Source organism: Cryptomeria japonica, chromosome 2, assembly GCF_030272615.1.
Source record: "Cryptomeria japonica chromosome 2, Sugi_1.0, whole genome shotgun sequence".
Taxonomy (NCBI): Eukaryota; Viridiplantae; Streptophyta; class Pinopsida; order Cupressales; family Cupressaceae; genus Cryptomeria; species Cryptomeria japonica.
In genome coordinates, this window is record NC_081406.1 from 296,545,518 (window position 1) to 296,563,619 (window position 18,102).

Below are 18,102 nucleotides of genomic sequence, written 5' to 3' on the forward strand. Positions count from 1 at the left end.
ACTCTTTTGGAACAAGAAAAGGAAAAGCTCTATGTGCTACTATCAGTCATGATTCAGAGAGATGGCTTCTCGATTCAGGGGCTTCTCATCATATGGCATCTTCACAGTCTATGTTCTCTACATTTGAGCCTTGCACCATGCCACAGATTTTGATGGGCAATCATACATACATGGATGTGATTGGGAAAGGATCTATTGACATTGGGGATAACTCCTTCAATGATGTGTTGTGTGTACCCCACTTGACAAACAATCTCCTTTCTATCTATCAAATCACACATGGCACAACTAAGAGAGTTGTGGAGTTCACACCTGACTCAGTTTTTATTAGAGACATGGAGACTAGAGCTATCATTGCGACTGGGGTGGTTGATCATGCATCTCGGTTATACTCCTTTTCAGATTTTGTTGATGATGATGATTTCACATTTGATGATTCTACACATGATGATCACACTTATTATAATGATTCAGATTTTGAGGAGAACTTTGGACACTTGAACATGGGGATTCTCACATGTGACCCCATTCTTGAGTCTTGTATTTCATCTTCTCATATTGATATCACATCACCTATTGCACCTGATGATGCAGATAGTGCGACAGTTTTGCCTTCATGTGATTCAGTGCAGCAGGATATACATTGTCTTCCAGCTTCAGATTCATGGGATGATTACATGACATATATTGCAGGTTTGTTTGTGGAATCCTACATTGCAGATTTGGGAGACATCATTGATGACATACATCTTCTCTTTGATGAAGATGATCCTTCTTCAATTGTTGCGAGGGCACACTCTGACCCTCTTGTTCATTCTCTACATGATCATTCTTTCGAGGTTGACATGATTGTGGATACTTATGTACAACAGTTGGAGGAGGTCTCTTTATGCTTTGAGGAGACACATGAGTCTTTGGCTATTGTTCTACATTCATCTTCACTAGATGTTGGAGTTCCTTTTTCAGCAGTGTGGCACAGTTTACCACCTTTGGAAGGGGTATCTTTTAGCATCGACATGGGGACACTTGAGCAGTTTTCAGAGATTCCTTTCATCATGAGTTTTCTTCATACATCTTCCCTTCATGATCGGGGAGACTTCATGGATACACCTTTGGTTTTGTTTCTTCCTAAGGGGAGGAATGTTGTTCGACGTTCGTGGAGCAGTTTCTTCATACATCGAGCTTCTATCATTGGTGCAGATTCTTCATTGAGGGAGGATCACAGTTTGACTTCTCTTCTTCTCTCATATGGGGGGGACTTTTTCCTCACATGGGGTTTTGTTCCTCACATATTTCTTTGAGAGTTCTCTTGTATAGCTTTCATCTCTCTTTTGGGGGAGGGTTTTTTCCCATTGGGTTTTTCTCTCTTTCCCCACTTTGTAAGAGATTTCATTGCATTGGTTTGCATGCATTTGCATTTGTTCATGGGTACCTAACATGGCCTCGTATTTGGGACCCATCTTGCATTGCTTAGTTGCATTGTAGACTTAAGTGCATTCCCCTAAGTTGCACTTAAGGGGGGGTGTTGGTGTAAATAATTATTCATCATGGATATTATTACACTTACTTAAGTTTACTTAGGATAATGCATTTCATAGTAGTTTGGATATGAGACACTTGGGTGTTTGTGCCACATTGGGATAGTGTGTGTAGGAGAAATTCCACCTCTTATGGTGTTGATCTTGTTATTACACTATCATATCCACTTATTGTGGAGTGATAATTCCACCTTCGGTGGGTGATCCACCTCATGTGGAATATTATATTATTTCTCCTACCTACCCACACCTATTTCCTACCTACCCTTGTTTCTTATTGAGCCACATGTCATGTTTGTGTGCTCATACATATCCCTAGCCTTGCCTATATAAGCAGGCTCATCTACATTGTATTAAAAACAATTGTTGATCATTTTCCATTGATGAGAATACAGTTTATTCTTGTCCCATATTATGTCTCTATCTTGTACATTTCATTGACCTCTTGATTTTGGCAAAATCCAACAGGATCAGGTGGAGGAAGATTGGAGTAAAGACCTCAAGTAGAAAGTTTCGACACTAAGGACAAGACACAAGGGGACCACTTCAAGGAGCTTCATCAACATCAAGAACGCCTCGAATGCATGAAGAAGACTCAAAGTGCTACTAGGTTGAAAGACTTCAAATGTTCAACAACTGCAAGCATTAGGGATGGCTATCTTCAAGGTTCTTATTTTATCACATTGACATGGAGAGATCATAAGATGGCAAAGGGGAGATCATACAACCATCCTAAGGCAAGCAAGCAAAGATAGGAGGACATCACCACTACTTTGAGCAAGCAAAGATAATGTTGAGTATCAAGAGATATCTTTGGATATCCCTTTATGATGATAAATCAAATCAAGTCTACAAAGTGCAAATTGAAGTGACATCCCAAATGGCATCCCAGTCACCATTCCACTACTCCGAGGGGTCCACATCAACGTGTCTAAGTTCAATGAATCAAACTCATACATGAATGCACAAACTCCGATGTACCTACCCTTGATATCTATTGATCCACGCTCATTGAATGTAATTTTCTCATTGGCTAAGGAGAGTTTGTAAAAAAACCCTAATTAGGGTTTTTTGTAAAATCTTGGCCATTGATGGAGATTCAATCTTGGCTATTCATTGTAAATGAGCTCTCTATATAAAGCTCAAGTTCTTCATTTTCAAAGGTTAATAGCTAATAGTTAGTAATAGGAGATAATAAAATAACAATTAGAATAGAAATTAGATTAGGAGAAGGCAAAGATTGTTGCGAGACCTTGTTGTAGAGAACAATTGATTTCATTGAAGTTATGGTGAATTTGATTTGTTGCTTCAACAATTTGCATGGTCTTTACTTCTCAATTTACTTTCATGTAATTAGATTGAGTGGAGGAATTTGTTGAATGTATTCATGTGGAATCCACCTAATCCATACCACTAGCCTCTTGCTACTTGTAAGTGCGCCTTGCGTGGTCAAGTGGAGTGATATGAGCCTAACTTCGAATTGTTATACGTCCATTGCTTATGCATTAATTTGAATAGTGATCAATGTTTGATGGTATTGATTCGAACATCTTTGAAATGTCCCTAGAAGATTGCACTCAAATTGTGTCAAATTGTTCAAGTTAATGGTGAGACCTCGCTCAGTAGGGTTCCATATAGTCATTCATCTATGTTCTTACATTCTAGACCGTAGAATAGACTCTCTCAACCCTTTCCTTTTGCCCTTTTTTTTAAATCAAGCTAGTTTAGGACAAAGAGCATCACTAGATTGCAACATTAGATAATTGAGTTCCAACAAATTAAACATTCAAGCATTCGAATGTAAGTCCCCTTGTGATTCCAACATAATCACATCAAACCAATGAGGTTATCAACACGTAGTGACCCTACATTCATGAACCTTCGAGTCTTCTCAAGTGATCCTTAAGCTAATCTTCAGCATCCGAGAGATTTTGTTCAAGAGAGGATAAGATACCTTGGTATTTTATTCTGTGTTTGCATGTGCATAAAAAGCACATCAACATGACCTACACACAACTTTCCAATTTTAGTAACTCTATAACACATCACCCCTAATCATGCATGTCGATATCTTGGATTGGACCTCACCATAATTAATCGACAAGAATATTATATAACCTCTTACAGATTCACCTCTTGGTCACACGTGTTCTCCATAAATAAGGTTTCATTAATTAATAACACATATCAAGTGTGGGAAAACATAGCCAAGTACACGCTTTACCAACCCATACTATAACACTCCCCTTTGAGGATGTTGAGGTCTCAAATTATACCACACCCATTCTTATCCATAGAAAAGTACTTACATTGGAAAATATACATAATAGATTCACTACTTAGGTTCTTATAGTCAAGGGGTCAATAAATATTTTTTTCTTAATCTCATAATGCCTTTACCCCAAGTGCCATTTAAAATTATATAGCATGTCTTATCATTACATTAAGCAAGGAAGAAAAATGACCTTAAAGGACTCATTACACTTATTTCCACCAAAATGGAATTTCCCAAATAGTCACATAAGTACCCACATCTCGAAATATTCTCAATATATCTCCACTTCTAAAATTTCCAATATTACTATTATCCAAATGTCATAAATTTTACTTAATTAAAATACACATTGATATCAAGCCTAGGAAAGAGAATAAATAACTATTTGGTACTGAAATTATTTCTAAAACAAGAGCGACATAAACCTGGATAATATCTCACTTAATGTCGAGCTCAATAGGATCACTTAACTATATGATGCCACCTAATTTCAAGGTAGGGATTAAGGTCTAAGATACTTTTCTTAATCATGGACTAATAAAACGATAATTACACAATATTATATGCCTCTCCTAGCTATAGTATTTTGAGTTTATTATGATCCATTATACTAAGCACACCTATTACAGAGGATAGTCATCAATAAAGAATTCATTAAAGTAGTACCATGAGTATAATTGTGGATACATATTTAAGAGAGTCATAATCTCTATCTAAATTATTTCCCTTATAATACCTCCACACCTTTCCTCGGGAGAGGAAAAGGTACAATAGGCTTCAAAGGTATAAAAGTCTTAAAGACATAATTCCAATTTCATATGCTTAGACGACCAACCTTATTATGTCTAATGTTTCCTAAACTTGAAGGGTGTACTAGTCACATATAAGGAGAACATAATCATTTTAGGATTGCCACAAGGAGTTGAAATGCTACATTTATTAATGCCAATGCGTATGATAATTTAATGCCATCGTATATCAAGACTGATAAGACATAGGGATTGCATTATGCATAAATCAACTTAATTCAATTCGCTCTTCAAATCTGATTTTTTCAACTAACCATTCAAATTTCTTTGTTGCTCCATTTCACAACCAACTATGCACTTTTTCTTTACTTTTGATTATTTCAATGCCAATGTCCACAAGATGTCCAACTCTATGGTAATTTTCAAGGATAACCCATAAAGAGGGTACTTAACTTCACCCTTTTTATTATAATACTAGGCAAATCAAATCGTGCTAAGATCTTATACACCCTTTTCATTATAATACTAGGCAAATCAAATCGTGCTAAGATCTTATACAAGTACCATGGTATATGGTTTTGGTCATATATAATTATGACAAAACTATGTTTCATACACACAACACTCATCATGAGAATGATACTTCATCACATTACTTGTATCAAGGACATGAGTAAAATAATATCGTGTATTCTTATAAAATATTGCAATTGCCTTTGTAGAGTATACAAAAGATTTAGAATCTATCCAACCCATAGTTACTAGTAAATACATCCAATGAACATTCAACCAAGGGTTCTCATAATATTTATATGAAGATATGTATTAGTCTCCAAAACTACCATAGCTGCAATAAAGGTTTCATACTAAAATTTCGCTAAACATGAAGCATCAAGATAAACCGTACTAAAACAAACCCAACAAACCAATTTCTTAATAGAATCATGACAACTAAAACAAATTGCTGAGATAGTATCTCAAGAAAAACAAGGCCTACGTAATGCACTTGATCTATTCTAACAAAATGCTTTTAGAATGTGTGACATGCATGAGGTGCGTCATCTGTTGAATGTAAGTGATGCCTCATTGAATTTATATGACAACGTACCCATATGTCTAAACCATCCTTAATTATTTTCCAGCTATAGAATTCGATTCATCAGAATTAACCATTATTTTAGGAAAGAAATGTAGAGGAAGGGGTAAGTAGCTCTAACCAATTATACAATATGTCTGATATAAGTGCTGCAGTTTGCTCTATTGCCTCTGTTTGGGGACAGCCATGGCTTAGATGTCAAGAATTTTACTCCAAAATGACCATGAGTTTCCCTATGACCTCCTTTCTACACTCGATCACACCCTCCACTGGTCTTTCTCCACATCTCACACTAAATGGTGTCCCTTAAATAAAAGAAATCAACCCCAAAAAGGGCAACGAACTTCCACCTAGCTTGTTCTTACCATCGCTCTTCTTTGGGTATTCCTGTGTGTGATGAAATTCCTCCTTGAATGGATGGATGTATGTGCCCTCTTTCTCAGCTTCTACCTCCCCTCTCTACGATGTGTCTCTTCTATTCCCTTTATTTTGCTTTAGCCATGATTGTTGGAAGCGCACTAAATGGATTTTATAAGGCGTAAGGAAGTTTCAGGCAAATCTGGCACACTCCCTGCCTTCGATAAACTGTGTGGAAGGTAACTGCAAGCTCTTCCTCAAGGTATGGACATCCATGAAGCATAATGAAGGTCGGGTTTCTTTTTCCCCAAACTCTCCAATAAATGAAGTCGTCCTCTGTCGCCAGTCTTCTAATTAATGGGTGCCCATTCCTCCTGGCCGCGGCTATTCTAGCTCCAAAATAGACCTGTCATACAGCGTGTTAGTGACAGGTTAGTCAATTGCAACCGTTAAACTGCAAAATCAACGGTGTAAAACGTGCGACTAACACGCATGTTAGTCAATCTGTACTGTCTTTTTAGAGCCAGAATAGACGCGTCCATTCCTCCTCAGTCAACCACGTCCAGGCTTCTGCACCCTACACCATTCCTCCAGCCATACCCACGCCATGCCTAATAACTTCAAATGTCTCCTTTTTGCCTCCTTCCGTGTTTGATAGTCCTTCCAATGTGCTTTATTTTATATATTTAAGGACCTGTCAAATGAGCTCGACGTGGGATGTGACAAATGTGATGAATTTAAAAGCTGATACTAAATGTAATTTAATGCTGTCACAAAATCTGATATAACACTAATATGGACAATATAAGGACTGATTAATATGATGGTATAATAATGCTAAACTAAGAGAACTTGTAACCCTTACGAGACTGTTATAAAATCATATCAATTGCAAACTTATTGCTTAATGTATGTGGGACCCTCTCTTAGGTACACCACTCCACAGTGGATGCCTAACCCCTGCCACATGGAGCCAAGAGGGATGAAGCATCTGCTCTTGGGCTTAAGAGAGGAGGTGGTTGTGATGAGGGGGAACGACGATAGGACACCTCACTGGGTACAACACTCCATGATGGATGCTTAAAACCTGCCACATGGAGTCAAGAGGGATGTAGCATCTGCTCTTGGGCCTAGGGTGGAGGGTTTCTTCGACACCCTATCCAACTAGTCTACCCTAGTGTACTAAGGATTGGATAATAAAGAATGGCAACTAACCTACAATCTGATTTTATCTAACAAATAATACTAATGGTAATTAATACATTAAAGAATTATATCACTCAATCTAATTCATTAGTACACATTTCAGTTTATAAGTATTACTTCATATATGTTCTCTAATTTTGTGTTGCAGGAAAACAGTATACAAAGGTACTCCCTTAAAACTTAATTACCTATTTCAGATTTGGGAAAATTTAAGATAATTTAGAATATAACTAATTAGTGGACATTACAATAAACATAGGGTGGGTTTGCACTCATGTCATGCATAGACATCATGAAGCAAGGCGGAATTTGACATACCCAATGCACAAAACAAAGGGCAGAAATAGAAAGACTCCATGCATTGATTGCAAGAATAGAGTTAGACAATGCTCTTTTATAAAACATCAAGTGCAGGATTCCTTCGTATGCATGCATTGATCAAGAACAAGGTGAATGAAACCCAAAGACGAGTGGAAATCCTTCATAGCCATGTAAAGAGACGTAGGTTGGAATTTTGAGGTGGTTGTGCATAGATTGCAAGGTTGCAAGCCAAGTGTGTTTAGTATAAAGGCTAAATGTAGGATTGGGCGAAATTGCAAGGGAAACTTGCAATTCCACCCCCAAAATGATCAAAACAACTCTTACTCCAATTCATACTCACAACAATTGTTACAACATCTTGCATTTTTGACAATTTTGATGACAACTTTTGATAGAAATGACAATTTTGCAATCTTGACAAGATTTTGCAACACTTGTCAATATTGACAACTTTTAACAATATTTGTAATTCCATCATTGATTCTCAGTTTGACACTTGACCATGGATCCCGGGCTTGGAACATGACCACTTGACTTGATCATACCCTAAGGACGAGCTTTGCACTCTTAAGACTCACCCTATCTTGGTCTGACAAGACAAAATCCCCTCACAGGCAAAGGCTAAAGGCTTTGACAATTACCAATCTGGACCAACTAAACTAGGACACTAAGTCGGAAAGCAAAAAGTGGGGGTCCCCATTTGCAATAGGGCAATGTGTGAAAACGTCACAATAGGTTCCAATCTTATTGCCACTATTTCTTTCCATGCATGGGTTGTCTACAATCTGTTGTACATACTTTCATTGTGTCTTCTTTGCCTCTATTTTCATAGGGATTGATGTCTTGAAGTTTTGTGTCTTGAAGACCCCTTAATAGCTGTGAGTGAGATGTTGTTGTCACTGTCACACTTGAGCTTCAATACTGTCCTCTTCATGCCTGCTCAATAGGACTGTCTTTTGCTTGAGTCTCAGATTGGGCGACGCTACTATTAATTACCTTTTTGATTCACAGAAAAGTTACCTGCCTTTATACTTATAATCAGACCTGTAGCATGAATTTTTGTATCATGATGCACTCTTGATTGCTTCATTCACTGCCTGTTATTTGCAACTTTTGTGCCTTTATGTCATTACAGTGTTACTTTTTGTGACCTTGACCTGCAACTCTTATAGACTCTGTTTGTGCATCTATGGCATTTCCTTATGACTATCTTTTCAGTTATTATGGTAGTCCTATTGCTCACAGTCCTGAAGATGAATGCCTTTCATAGGTTAACTGCAAGATATCTCTGCCTTTATCCTGTAAACAATGAACATTGTTATCTTCATCACTAACAATCTTCCATGTACTTTATGATGCTCATCCTTTACCACTGAAATATGTATGCATGCTTGTTCAAGGACTCTGATAGTCTTTAGACAATTGAGTTGTCTCTTTATACTCTAGCTTGTTGCAAATATCTTTCCTTACATTCTTCTCTCATGATTATAGACATCCGTAAGGCTGTTATGCATTCTTTACTTGTGAATAGGATTTTGTCCTCTGTTTTAAACTGTTATCTCAACATTCCCTTTACCTATTAGCCTGCCACAACTGGACTATGCTTCTTCCACTGTCATAACATATTATAGGTCAGGTTATGTGATTAATTTATGGAGACTATCCTTTCCTTTTTGTTCACTGTGTTCTCACTGCTATATCTGCCTTATTAAGACTAACTTCAAAGAAATAACATTATTGTGATTGTGGGTGACTGTCTTCATGCCTTCCTCACCGTCATAGCTATTTTTTTCTTTATCGTTCAAGGTCACTGTCAAGTCATCACAAAGTCTACCATGATCAAGATGTCATTTCTTCTCTTTAACTTCGTCACAAACCTTTTCTCTCATCTTGACTTGAAGCTCTGCTCTTGACAACATTGTGCTAATTATAAGGACTGTGGCTGTCTTCTTCTTCTAAAGCTCACTGTAACTTGTCATTGTTCTAGCTTGACTGCACTAATATAGTCTTCTGTCTCTTTGTCAATCTCCATTATTCTTATAGGCTTTATGGTCTTCAAATTTTACCTTGATCATCATATGTGGGACTGTCCTATGCATGCCTCTATCCTTATTGTCATTGTTACTTGCTTTGGGACTGTTATACTCCTCCTTTGAATTCCTCTATTGGGCATGCCACTGCTTATGTAAGACTATTTTATGACTATCTTTGACATGTTTGGAATTTCCCTTTAGCTGCATACACTTTAGTTCTGTTATTACAGTGAGGAGTTTCCTTTGAGAACCCTACTCCTTCATTATCTCATGACTATGCCTTCCTGCCTAAACAAGATTGTTTTTATGACTGTTATGTCAAGGTCTGTCCCTTGTCTACTGTGTAAACACATAGTCATGCCATGGAAAGTAATGCAAATCTTTGTCTTCAACTCTTCCAGAAACAATGTAAAGCATACCTTCCTTATTCTGCCTTTATTATGGATACCAATCACTATAAGAGCCTATTTATTCTGGGACAAGATTATGATGCATGGGCAGGGTTGAATGAGGCTTTGAAAAAAGTCTTTAGGTTATGAATACTTGATGACCCTCTTGTATTATGGTAAAACTAAATCATGACAATTACAATGAAAACAAGCTTAACCAAAGAAAAAGAAAAGTATAAACTTTTTGAGGCAAGGAGCAACTAAGAAGCTTTTATGCTTGACAGTACAAATACCGACAAAGGATCTCAACATTTTGACAGCAAAGTGTATTTTCCATGCCCAAATGGAGGATGACTCTTTCAAATTCTACAAAACATGCCATTAGTCCATTCTAACCCTTATTCAAAATCTTGAAAACATGGGAGAAAATTATGCAACCAAATGCTGGTCTTGCACCATGCCAGAACTTCCATGACTTCTTCAATGCCAAACAACAGGAAGCTCCTTTTTTTTTTTGCAGCAATGTGGACATTTGAGAGATAAAAAACCCCCTAGATATTCCTATGCTACGTACCCCATGAGAACAGAAAACTCTTTATGTTTTCTCCTTCCCTTGGGCACCTAAAACATAATGGTGATTTAAGGCTTTTAAAAAAATGGACTTTACACTCGTAAATCCTTGTGCGAAAAGTTTAAATTCCCTAAAATGCCATCTAGCAATTGAAACCAGTGTTACAAGACTCAGACTCTCCTCAGACTTGGCAAGCTGATTTTTGACTCGGTGCCCAGACTCGGCAAATTGAAAAACCCAAGAAATTCAAAGATTTTTAAGGATTTAAAACTTGTTTCATGGATTCTTTAATAAATAAACATTAAAGACACAATAATATCATCAAATAGAAGCTACTTTGAACACATACACAAGTTTACATTGACCATATAAGAATAAATGCAAGTTTTAGGCTTGAGCTGAAGGGAATAAGTGAAACTAAATAACACATTAGAAATATAAATAGTGTCAAATGTCTACAAAATTCATGGAATGGGAAATCCATGGCATCAAAAGTTCAAAACATATATCAAAATAAAACCTAGAGCTTAGAAGTCTAAGGTTAGAGGAACCAATATCAGTGACCACTTGATCTTGAAACCGTACTATGTGTGAGCCTAAGATAGAGCCAAGGATGGATCAAATTTGCAAGCTTTGGAATTCCAGAAGGACAATGTGGCAAACTTCCAACATGGACAGTGCATTGCAGTAGGTACATCACAGATTATTGAAGAGGTTTTTGAGTTGTTTTAAATCTTTATCATTTTTTTTTCTGGCATCAATTTTGAGTTTGTAGATGAGAAAACTTTACCTTTTTTTGTTCTGTAAACTGTAATTAAAATCTCTACATAGAAGGTAGTTTAGTTCTTTTTGTCTTACTAATTTTTCTCTTACTACAAGTATGCGTTGGAAAGGGAAGTTTGTTCACTTACCATTTCAGTAGAAAGATTGGGCAATTCTTGTTCGGGTGTAGAAAAATCTCTTGCAGTGTAAGCAATTTGCAGGTGATTAATTTACACCATCAAAATTTTGACAAAATTTGTGTATCAAGCTCGATCGATGTAGAACCACTTAATAAGGGAACATTATTATATCAAAATGTTATTGTTCCATATATCTTTGTAATTATACAAGAATACTAATTCCTTTCTTCTACATTGATATTTACAAGGATTTTACATCAAAGATGTAAAAAACAACCCCGATGTACATCCTTACACCAAGTTTGACGTTTACTTCTGTTCAAATAATAGTTACTATTTATTGAGAAACTATATGGTTGCGCAAGGAGACCATAAAGATGTTGAGGACTTTGGTTTGAATAAAAATTACCAATATTTCAAGATTTCCCAACTTCAGAAAGCCTTTTGGTGTGCTTTAAATTCTAATATATGCTGATATCTTTAGGTAATTCTCAAAACTACATGTTTCAATTTAATTTCATTATATGCAAATTTGTGTAGTGTCCCTTCTAGACTTGCATTTTGATTTGCATTCTAATAGACATATAGACTTATGATGGATACTTAGATGGTTATTTATGACCCTACTGCTATCTTAGATGGTATCATTGATATTAGGACTTTGTATGAACTTATGATTATTTGATATGGCTAATTATGTTTTGAGGATTCATGTGATTGATGATGCTAGACATATTATATGATATATGACATTTTGATGATTCTTATGGATGTTATTGCGTAGTACCACCTTGATAGATAGATTTATATGACTCATAGATTTACATGTGATCATTGCTCATGTGGGTTGTATGATTTATGATGGTACTAACCCTATTTTATGATTATGATTCTATGTAGTGTTTGATGTTATTATGTGTGATTGTCTTCGCAAGTAGAGACGATGTCATATCATTCATTGCCAGCATATGCTGTTGTGATTCTCTATCACTTGTATGTTTATCATGATGTATATGTATCATTTATGTTGTGTTTAGTGTTTGATGCTGGTTTGCAGGTATCAGACATTGACTCCAACATCGACTCCACTTGGCTTCACAGGTCTGAGCGTGTCTTTATCCCAATGGCTAGTTGTCGGAGATGACATAGTTTCCCTCACACACTCTAGGTTTAAGTTGTGTACATTGTCAATTACGCCACGACGTAAGTTGAGGTTAGAGCTTTGTGTTGTGCTCTTCCTTTGGCGTTAAATGTTTAGAGTTATGGTTATTTATTTGGAGATGTGAAATTATTTGATTATTTTATAATTAACTTTGATGGTTATTGGATTAAATTGATTATTTGATTTAATGATTAATTGAGATTCAATTATCTATGGTTTCTTGTTAAAGCGATCACATCCTCTTGTGGGAGCAATGCAATACATGTTATCGAACTTAGGGGGGGTGATTTTCTTCAAATCCTTAGAGAGTTCCAACATGTTATTTTCTTTTCTATTGTCCATCACATTCCCTTGATTGCTACCGGGGTTCCCATTTTCAATTCCACTTCGATTTTCAATGTCATTTTGCCTTGCCCTAAGGTCCTGCATTGATTGCTGCAAGAAGTTGATCTTATCCCTTGGTTCGATTAGCAGGTTGATTATAGCCTCAACTCCATCTTTGTTATTCCCTTGGTTTTGTTGATTCCCTCGTGGTTTTTCTCATGGTTTTCTTCATGATTTTCCTCATGGTTAGCTTCCCTTTGTCTCCTAGTGGTAGCACGTCTTCCATTTCCCCTTCCTCTTCCTCTTCCTCTTCTCCTTCCTCTAGCCATCTAGGGTTTTAGCTAAAAATTAAATTATGTAGTTAGTTCTTGATTTAAGATTTTATAATTTAATGTCTACCATTGCAAGACACTCCCTTAGTTGTGTAAATTGAAGTGAGCACAAGGCCTAGATTTAAACCTTTGCTCTGATACCACATGTAATAACCCACTATACTTAACCCAAAATTTTTGACCTCTTTTTATTTTTATTTTTTTATATTTGATTTAATCATTTGTGTTTGATTCAATCGCATACTCTGGGTATCTATCCATTTGGATTAGGCATTCATCCATCCGGGATGAGCATCTAACCATACGAGTTAGGCATCTGTCCATAAGGGACAAAAGGTTTCATCTATCCAATACAGGATATGCAACTACCAATATGGGGTAGACATCTATCTAACTTGGGATAGGAGGTGCTCTGGCCAGAGACTTAGACTCATCGAGACCATTCGGGTCCTGAGTCACTCACTAAGTCCTACACTCCTCTAATAGGAGTGCACCGAGGTCGCCGTCCTTAGGAGAAATCAAAATAACATAATGCAAGTTTGAATTCCACCTCAGAATTTGGCTTAAAACCTTAGGAAATCAAGTGAGTCCATACGAGATTCCTTCCGAGTATGCATTGAATTACTTTTTCTTTTATTACACTTATCTTTCAAATTAGGATTCTTCGCAATCCTTCTTTTTACCAAATCCTAGACCCCATCCACAAACGCCTGAGTACTAGGGACAACTTTGTCCCTAGACTGCCTACATACCCGTTTCGGCACAGGATCAAGGCGTAAAGTATGTAGTTCTATTTTCTAATCTATAGTTTAATGTAAACTGTTTGGTGGGTATGCAACCCTTTCTAGGGTCAATGTCCCAGACAGTTTCTCTATGGTTGCTACCCATGATGGTAGCACTTAAGCAAAGGCTCAAGATGGCCTATTGCTTGTGGCCTAAAACAACTAGATCCTAATCCTATCATAAGTGTCACCCTTGACCCAATTGTCAATCGTCAATGACTCTTTGAGATTAAATCAAATTTATAAAAGCATTTCACTCAATCAACTCTAAAGGGGTTTACTATGGTTTAACTTAGCAGATGTAAAATCATTTAAGGATTATCTTATTAAATTATCGATCCAAGTGGGATTACCCTCCCTTTGGATTTTAATTTCCAAGTGTCCCTTATTACTCCCCTACGATTTATAGGGACGATGCCATAGACGTCGTTGATGCAACTTTATTAGGCGTTAAGTGCAGCAGTTCAACACAATGGCATTACCTGTAAGCGTGACCCAGAGGCACCGTAAATATCGAACGCTGCTAGGTTTTTGTTTTCCAACTCCCTTTGTTTAGTTTTCTAACTAAGAGGCTATGAAAACTTTTAATTAGCATCATGCTTGAAACAATTATGAAATGAACGTGCATAATTAGACATTGCAAAGCTTAATTAATTGAAATAATTACTTCTATGGGATTCATGAACCACTTGAAAAAAAATACCATCCTTCTACAACTAAATTATTTAATATTCAAAAGTTGAAATATAACTTGCACAATAATGACAATTATGAAACTCGCATATTGATAATTAAACGTGTAACTTGCATGAAGATGATGAAAATGTAACTTGCTCATCAATAAATGCAAATAATGTAAAGTAATTCACATGATGCAAGAATAGTGTAATTTACATGCAAGATTAAGCAATGTTTATTTCTATCACGAGAATAATTAATTATAGAGTCACTAGTTCAAAATAAGCAATTAGTTTAGACATTAGACAAATTTTGGATCAAATCATAATAATATAAATTAATTGTTTTTAATGAATCTAAAATGCCAACTAAGTAACACAATAAATCTCAAATAAATTGAAAGATTCCAATTATAAAATTAGGTATAATTTAATTTACAATTATAAATTTACTAAAGATTGATTTGGTAGTATTAGATAACAATGATCCAAATTATTTATAAATTTATCTAAGTTTAACTTTACTAAACTAAAATTTAAATTAAAGAAAGTTTTAACAAATTCCAATTTGCAAATTAATTTTAGGTATAACTTCCCATCGAATTAAACAATATTAACTAGTCCTTTTCTTTTCTTTTTTCATATATTATGTTTATGAAAATGTAAAAAAAATCTAAATTAAGAAAAGAAAAAAAAAATTGATACGAAAATAATTTAAAATATGGCTTTTATTGCCAAGTGGGGAGTGGGGGCCATGAGTCCCATCACCATTGCGGACCTGCAGGTGCAGGCCCGCAGTGATGAGGGGATAGCCATGGGCCCCTCCACTCCCTCTGCGGCCACTGCCGTAATAGTGACCGCAGGGGTAGTGGAGAGTACCACTTCCCGACGGGTATATTAACTCCCCCTGCCACCCCGCCCCCCGCCCCCCAAACGTTGACCATTTAATTTATTTTATGCAAAAAGATTTTTTTTTGAAAACTACTTTATTTTATTTTATTTTTTTCCTTATGGTATATATATATATATATATATGGTTTTATTCCAGTTCTATTAACAATTTAAGAGGGATATATAAAAATGTTATTATAAAAATAAAAATAAAAATCTACTCACAGGTATGAAAGATAATAGAGAAAATTGTTTCAGATGTTTTCACGGGAGCCCAAAAAAGATACATTGTGCTTGAAATTGAGGCAAGCAATACAATAGAGATGAGATTTTATAAAATTTCTCTCATGACAACCATGTTCATTTACAGGGAGGAATGAATTAATTAAAGGTTTTGAGAAGATCTAATCAATATTAAGAGAGGGAAAAAGAAATGGATTTACTCTTAGGATTTAAATAAGTTTGGGTACACATGAACATATTTAAAATCAAAGGAAGAGATTTTCATTTGAATGATTTTCACATGAAGAACACAAGATTCTTACAGTAAGTTTTATTCACAGGAAAGAAAAGAATAAAACAAGAAAACGAGATTTGAAATTAATTTTTAATCCTAGTAAGTTTCATAGCTATGTGATTGATTTGCAACTATGTTGAGGTTTAGTCTTGTGCTTTGTGATTGGATCTAGGGTTGTGCTTCAAGAATCTATTAGATGATTTACAAAGTATTTTGGTTGAGTCCCACAACTATATAGTGATATCTACATTTGTAGCTTCAATCTTGAATCTATAGTATTTGATCTTTTATAGTGACTTCAACCTTTGCAATGTTGATCTTTAGAGACTTGTTTGTATAAAATATATTAACTTGGTGGTGTTGGTGTTTTCAGCTGATTCTCTGATCGTCTCCACCTAAAAGTAAGCCAAATTTTATGATCAAGACTATCAGATTAGTGGCCAATGAACATGAGATAGTTTTGCAAGTGCTCTCCTCTACTCTTCAAGCTTCACAAAAGCTGGGTGGTTACCCTATGTTCAATGAATTGATATCAATGAATTTTCATTGATTATACTTAAATATTGATAAAGTAGACGTGTTCTCATAAAATATAACAAGGATGTACTTAATGACTACATGATTGGCTAGATTCCTTGAATATTATCAATTTTGGGCATTGAAAACATGAAATAATTAAAATAAATTAGAAACACTTTAGAGAGTTGTCATTTTAGCTTATTGGAAAATGAATAGAACTAAAGCTTAGATTGGTGTCTTTTTAAGGCAACATAGTCAGACAAGATTTCATAAACGTTATTTCACAACAAAAAAACTCAACTCAAATAACAAATGTGCACTAATTCATTACAAACGTGTGTTCTACTAAAAGGAATATGCTATAATTCTTCTTATCAATGCCTAATGTAATATCCAATCCTTCATATCTCATTTATAGCATTTAATCTATTACTTGAATAGAAGTTGATAAACAAAATATGCAACACAAAAACTTTGTATCTAGGATCCTTGATTATTTCAATCAAAAGAGATTGTTGATGGAGACAATTGCAAATAGATGCATGTTCAATATCAATGAATTTTCATTGATTATACTTAACTAGCACTTGCACCAAAAGGAAGTGCAATGGTTACGTTGATAGTAAGATATAAACTAACTAATAAATTGGAGGGTACAAATTGAAGAAATAATCTAATTGAATCCTAATCTTAACGCTATCTCTAACCTTAGGAACACCAACTCCAATCCTAATTGAACCGTAATGCTAACCCTAATTCTAGTTCAAATGTAACTCTAACCCCAAGCTTTATCCTAGAATCTTAATATTGTACTTGAATCCTAATACTAACTCTATTCCTAATTGAGCCTCAATACTAACCCTATTCCTAATTGAGCCTTAATACTAACCCTATTCCTAACGTAAAGCAATGGTACATATTATTTAATTTGGTATATATTATTTAATATTTACATTAGATTGAGGATCATAATTCAATTCATAAAATATGTTATTTTACATTTAATAATTTAATTTTATACTTTTTCTAATCATTTTTTATTATAAAATAATTTTAAAAATTAATTAATTTTTTTACTATTATTAATTTTTTTTTATAAAACTAAATTTCATCATAATAATCTAAATTATTATTTATAAAAAATAGTAAGACAATTCAAATATTGTACAGATGAACATAAAATAATTGTGCCAAAAACAAAAACATAATATTATATATTTTCAAAATTTAGAAAAGTGAAAATGAGAGACAAATATTATTTTCATTACATCAAATTTAATTTAATCACCATATATTTTGTTCTAAACCATTACTTTAAATAGTAATATGGAATTTAAATAAATTAGATAAACATGATAATAATTTTTTTATTAATATAAAAATATTACATCATCTTAAAGTTACCAAATTTTTTATTATATTTATGACTTATCAACTAAATTAAAAAATGAAATAGTAATT

The 18,102-nt window shown here is 34.9% G+C and overlaps 1 protein-coding gene across 17 annotated transcripts in view; it reads left to right on the forward strand.

The window, feature by feature from the left end:
- The window catches only part of LOC131032586 (uncharacterized), a 94,495-nt gene extending 77,679 nt beyond the window's left edge, over positions 1–16,816 (forward strand). For 3 of the 17 annotated variants that reach the window (XR_009371529.1, XM_059216595.1, XM_059216592.1), the window contains one exon: positions 16,496–16,816. Coding sequence is in view for 7 of the 17 variants with exons in the window: in XM_059216595.1 (XP_059072578.1) it covers positions 16,496–16,507 (12 nt within the window). In the remaining 10 variants the exon portion in view is untranslated. The other 14 variants (XR_009371524.1, XR_009371523.1, XM_059216588.1 and 11 more) reach the window with 14 other exon arrangements.
- The last annotated feature ends 1,286 nt before the right edge of the window (positions 16,817–18,102 follow it).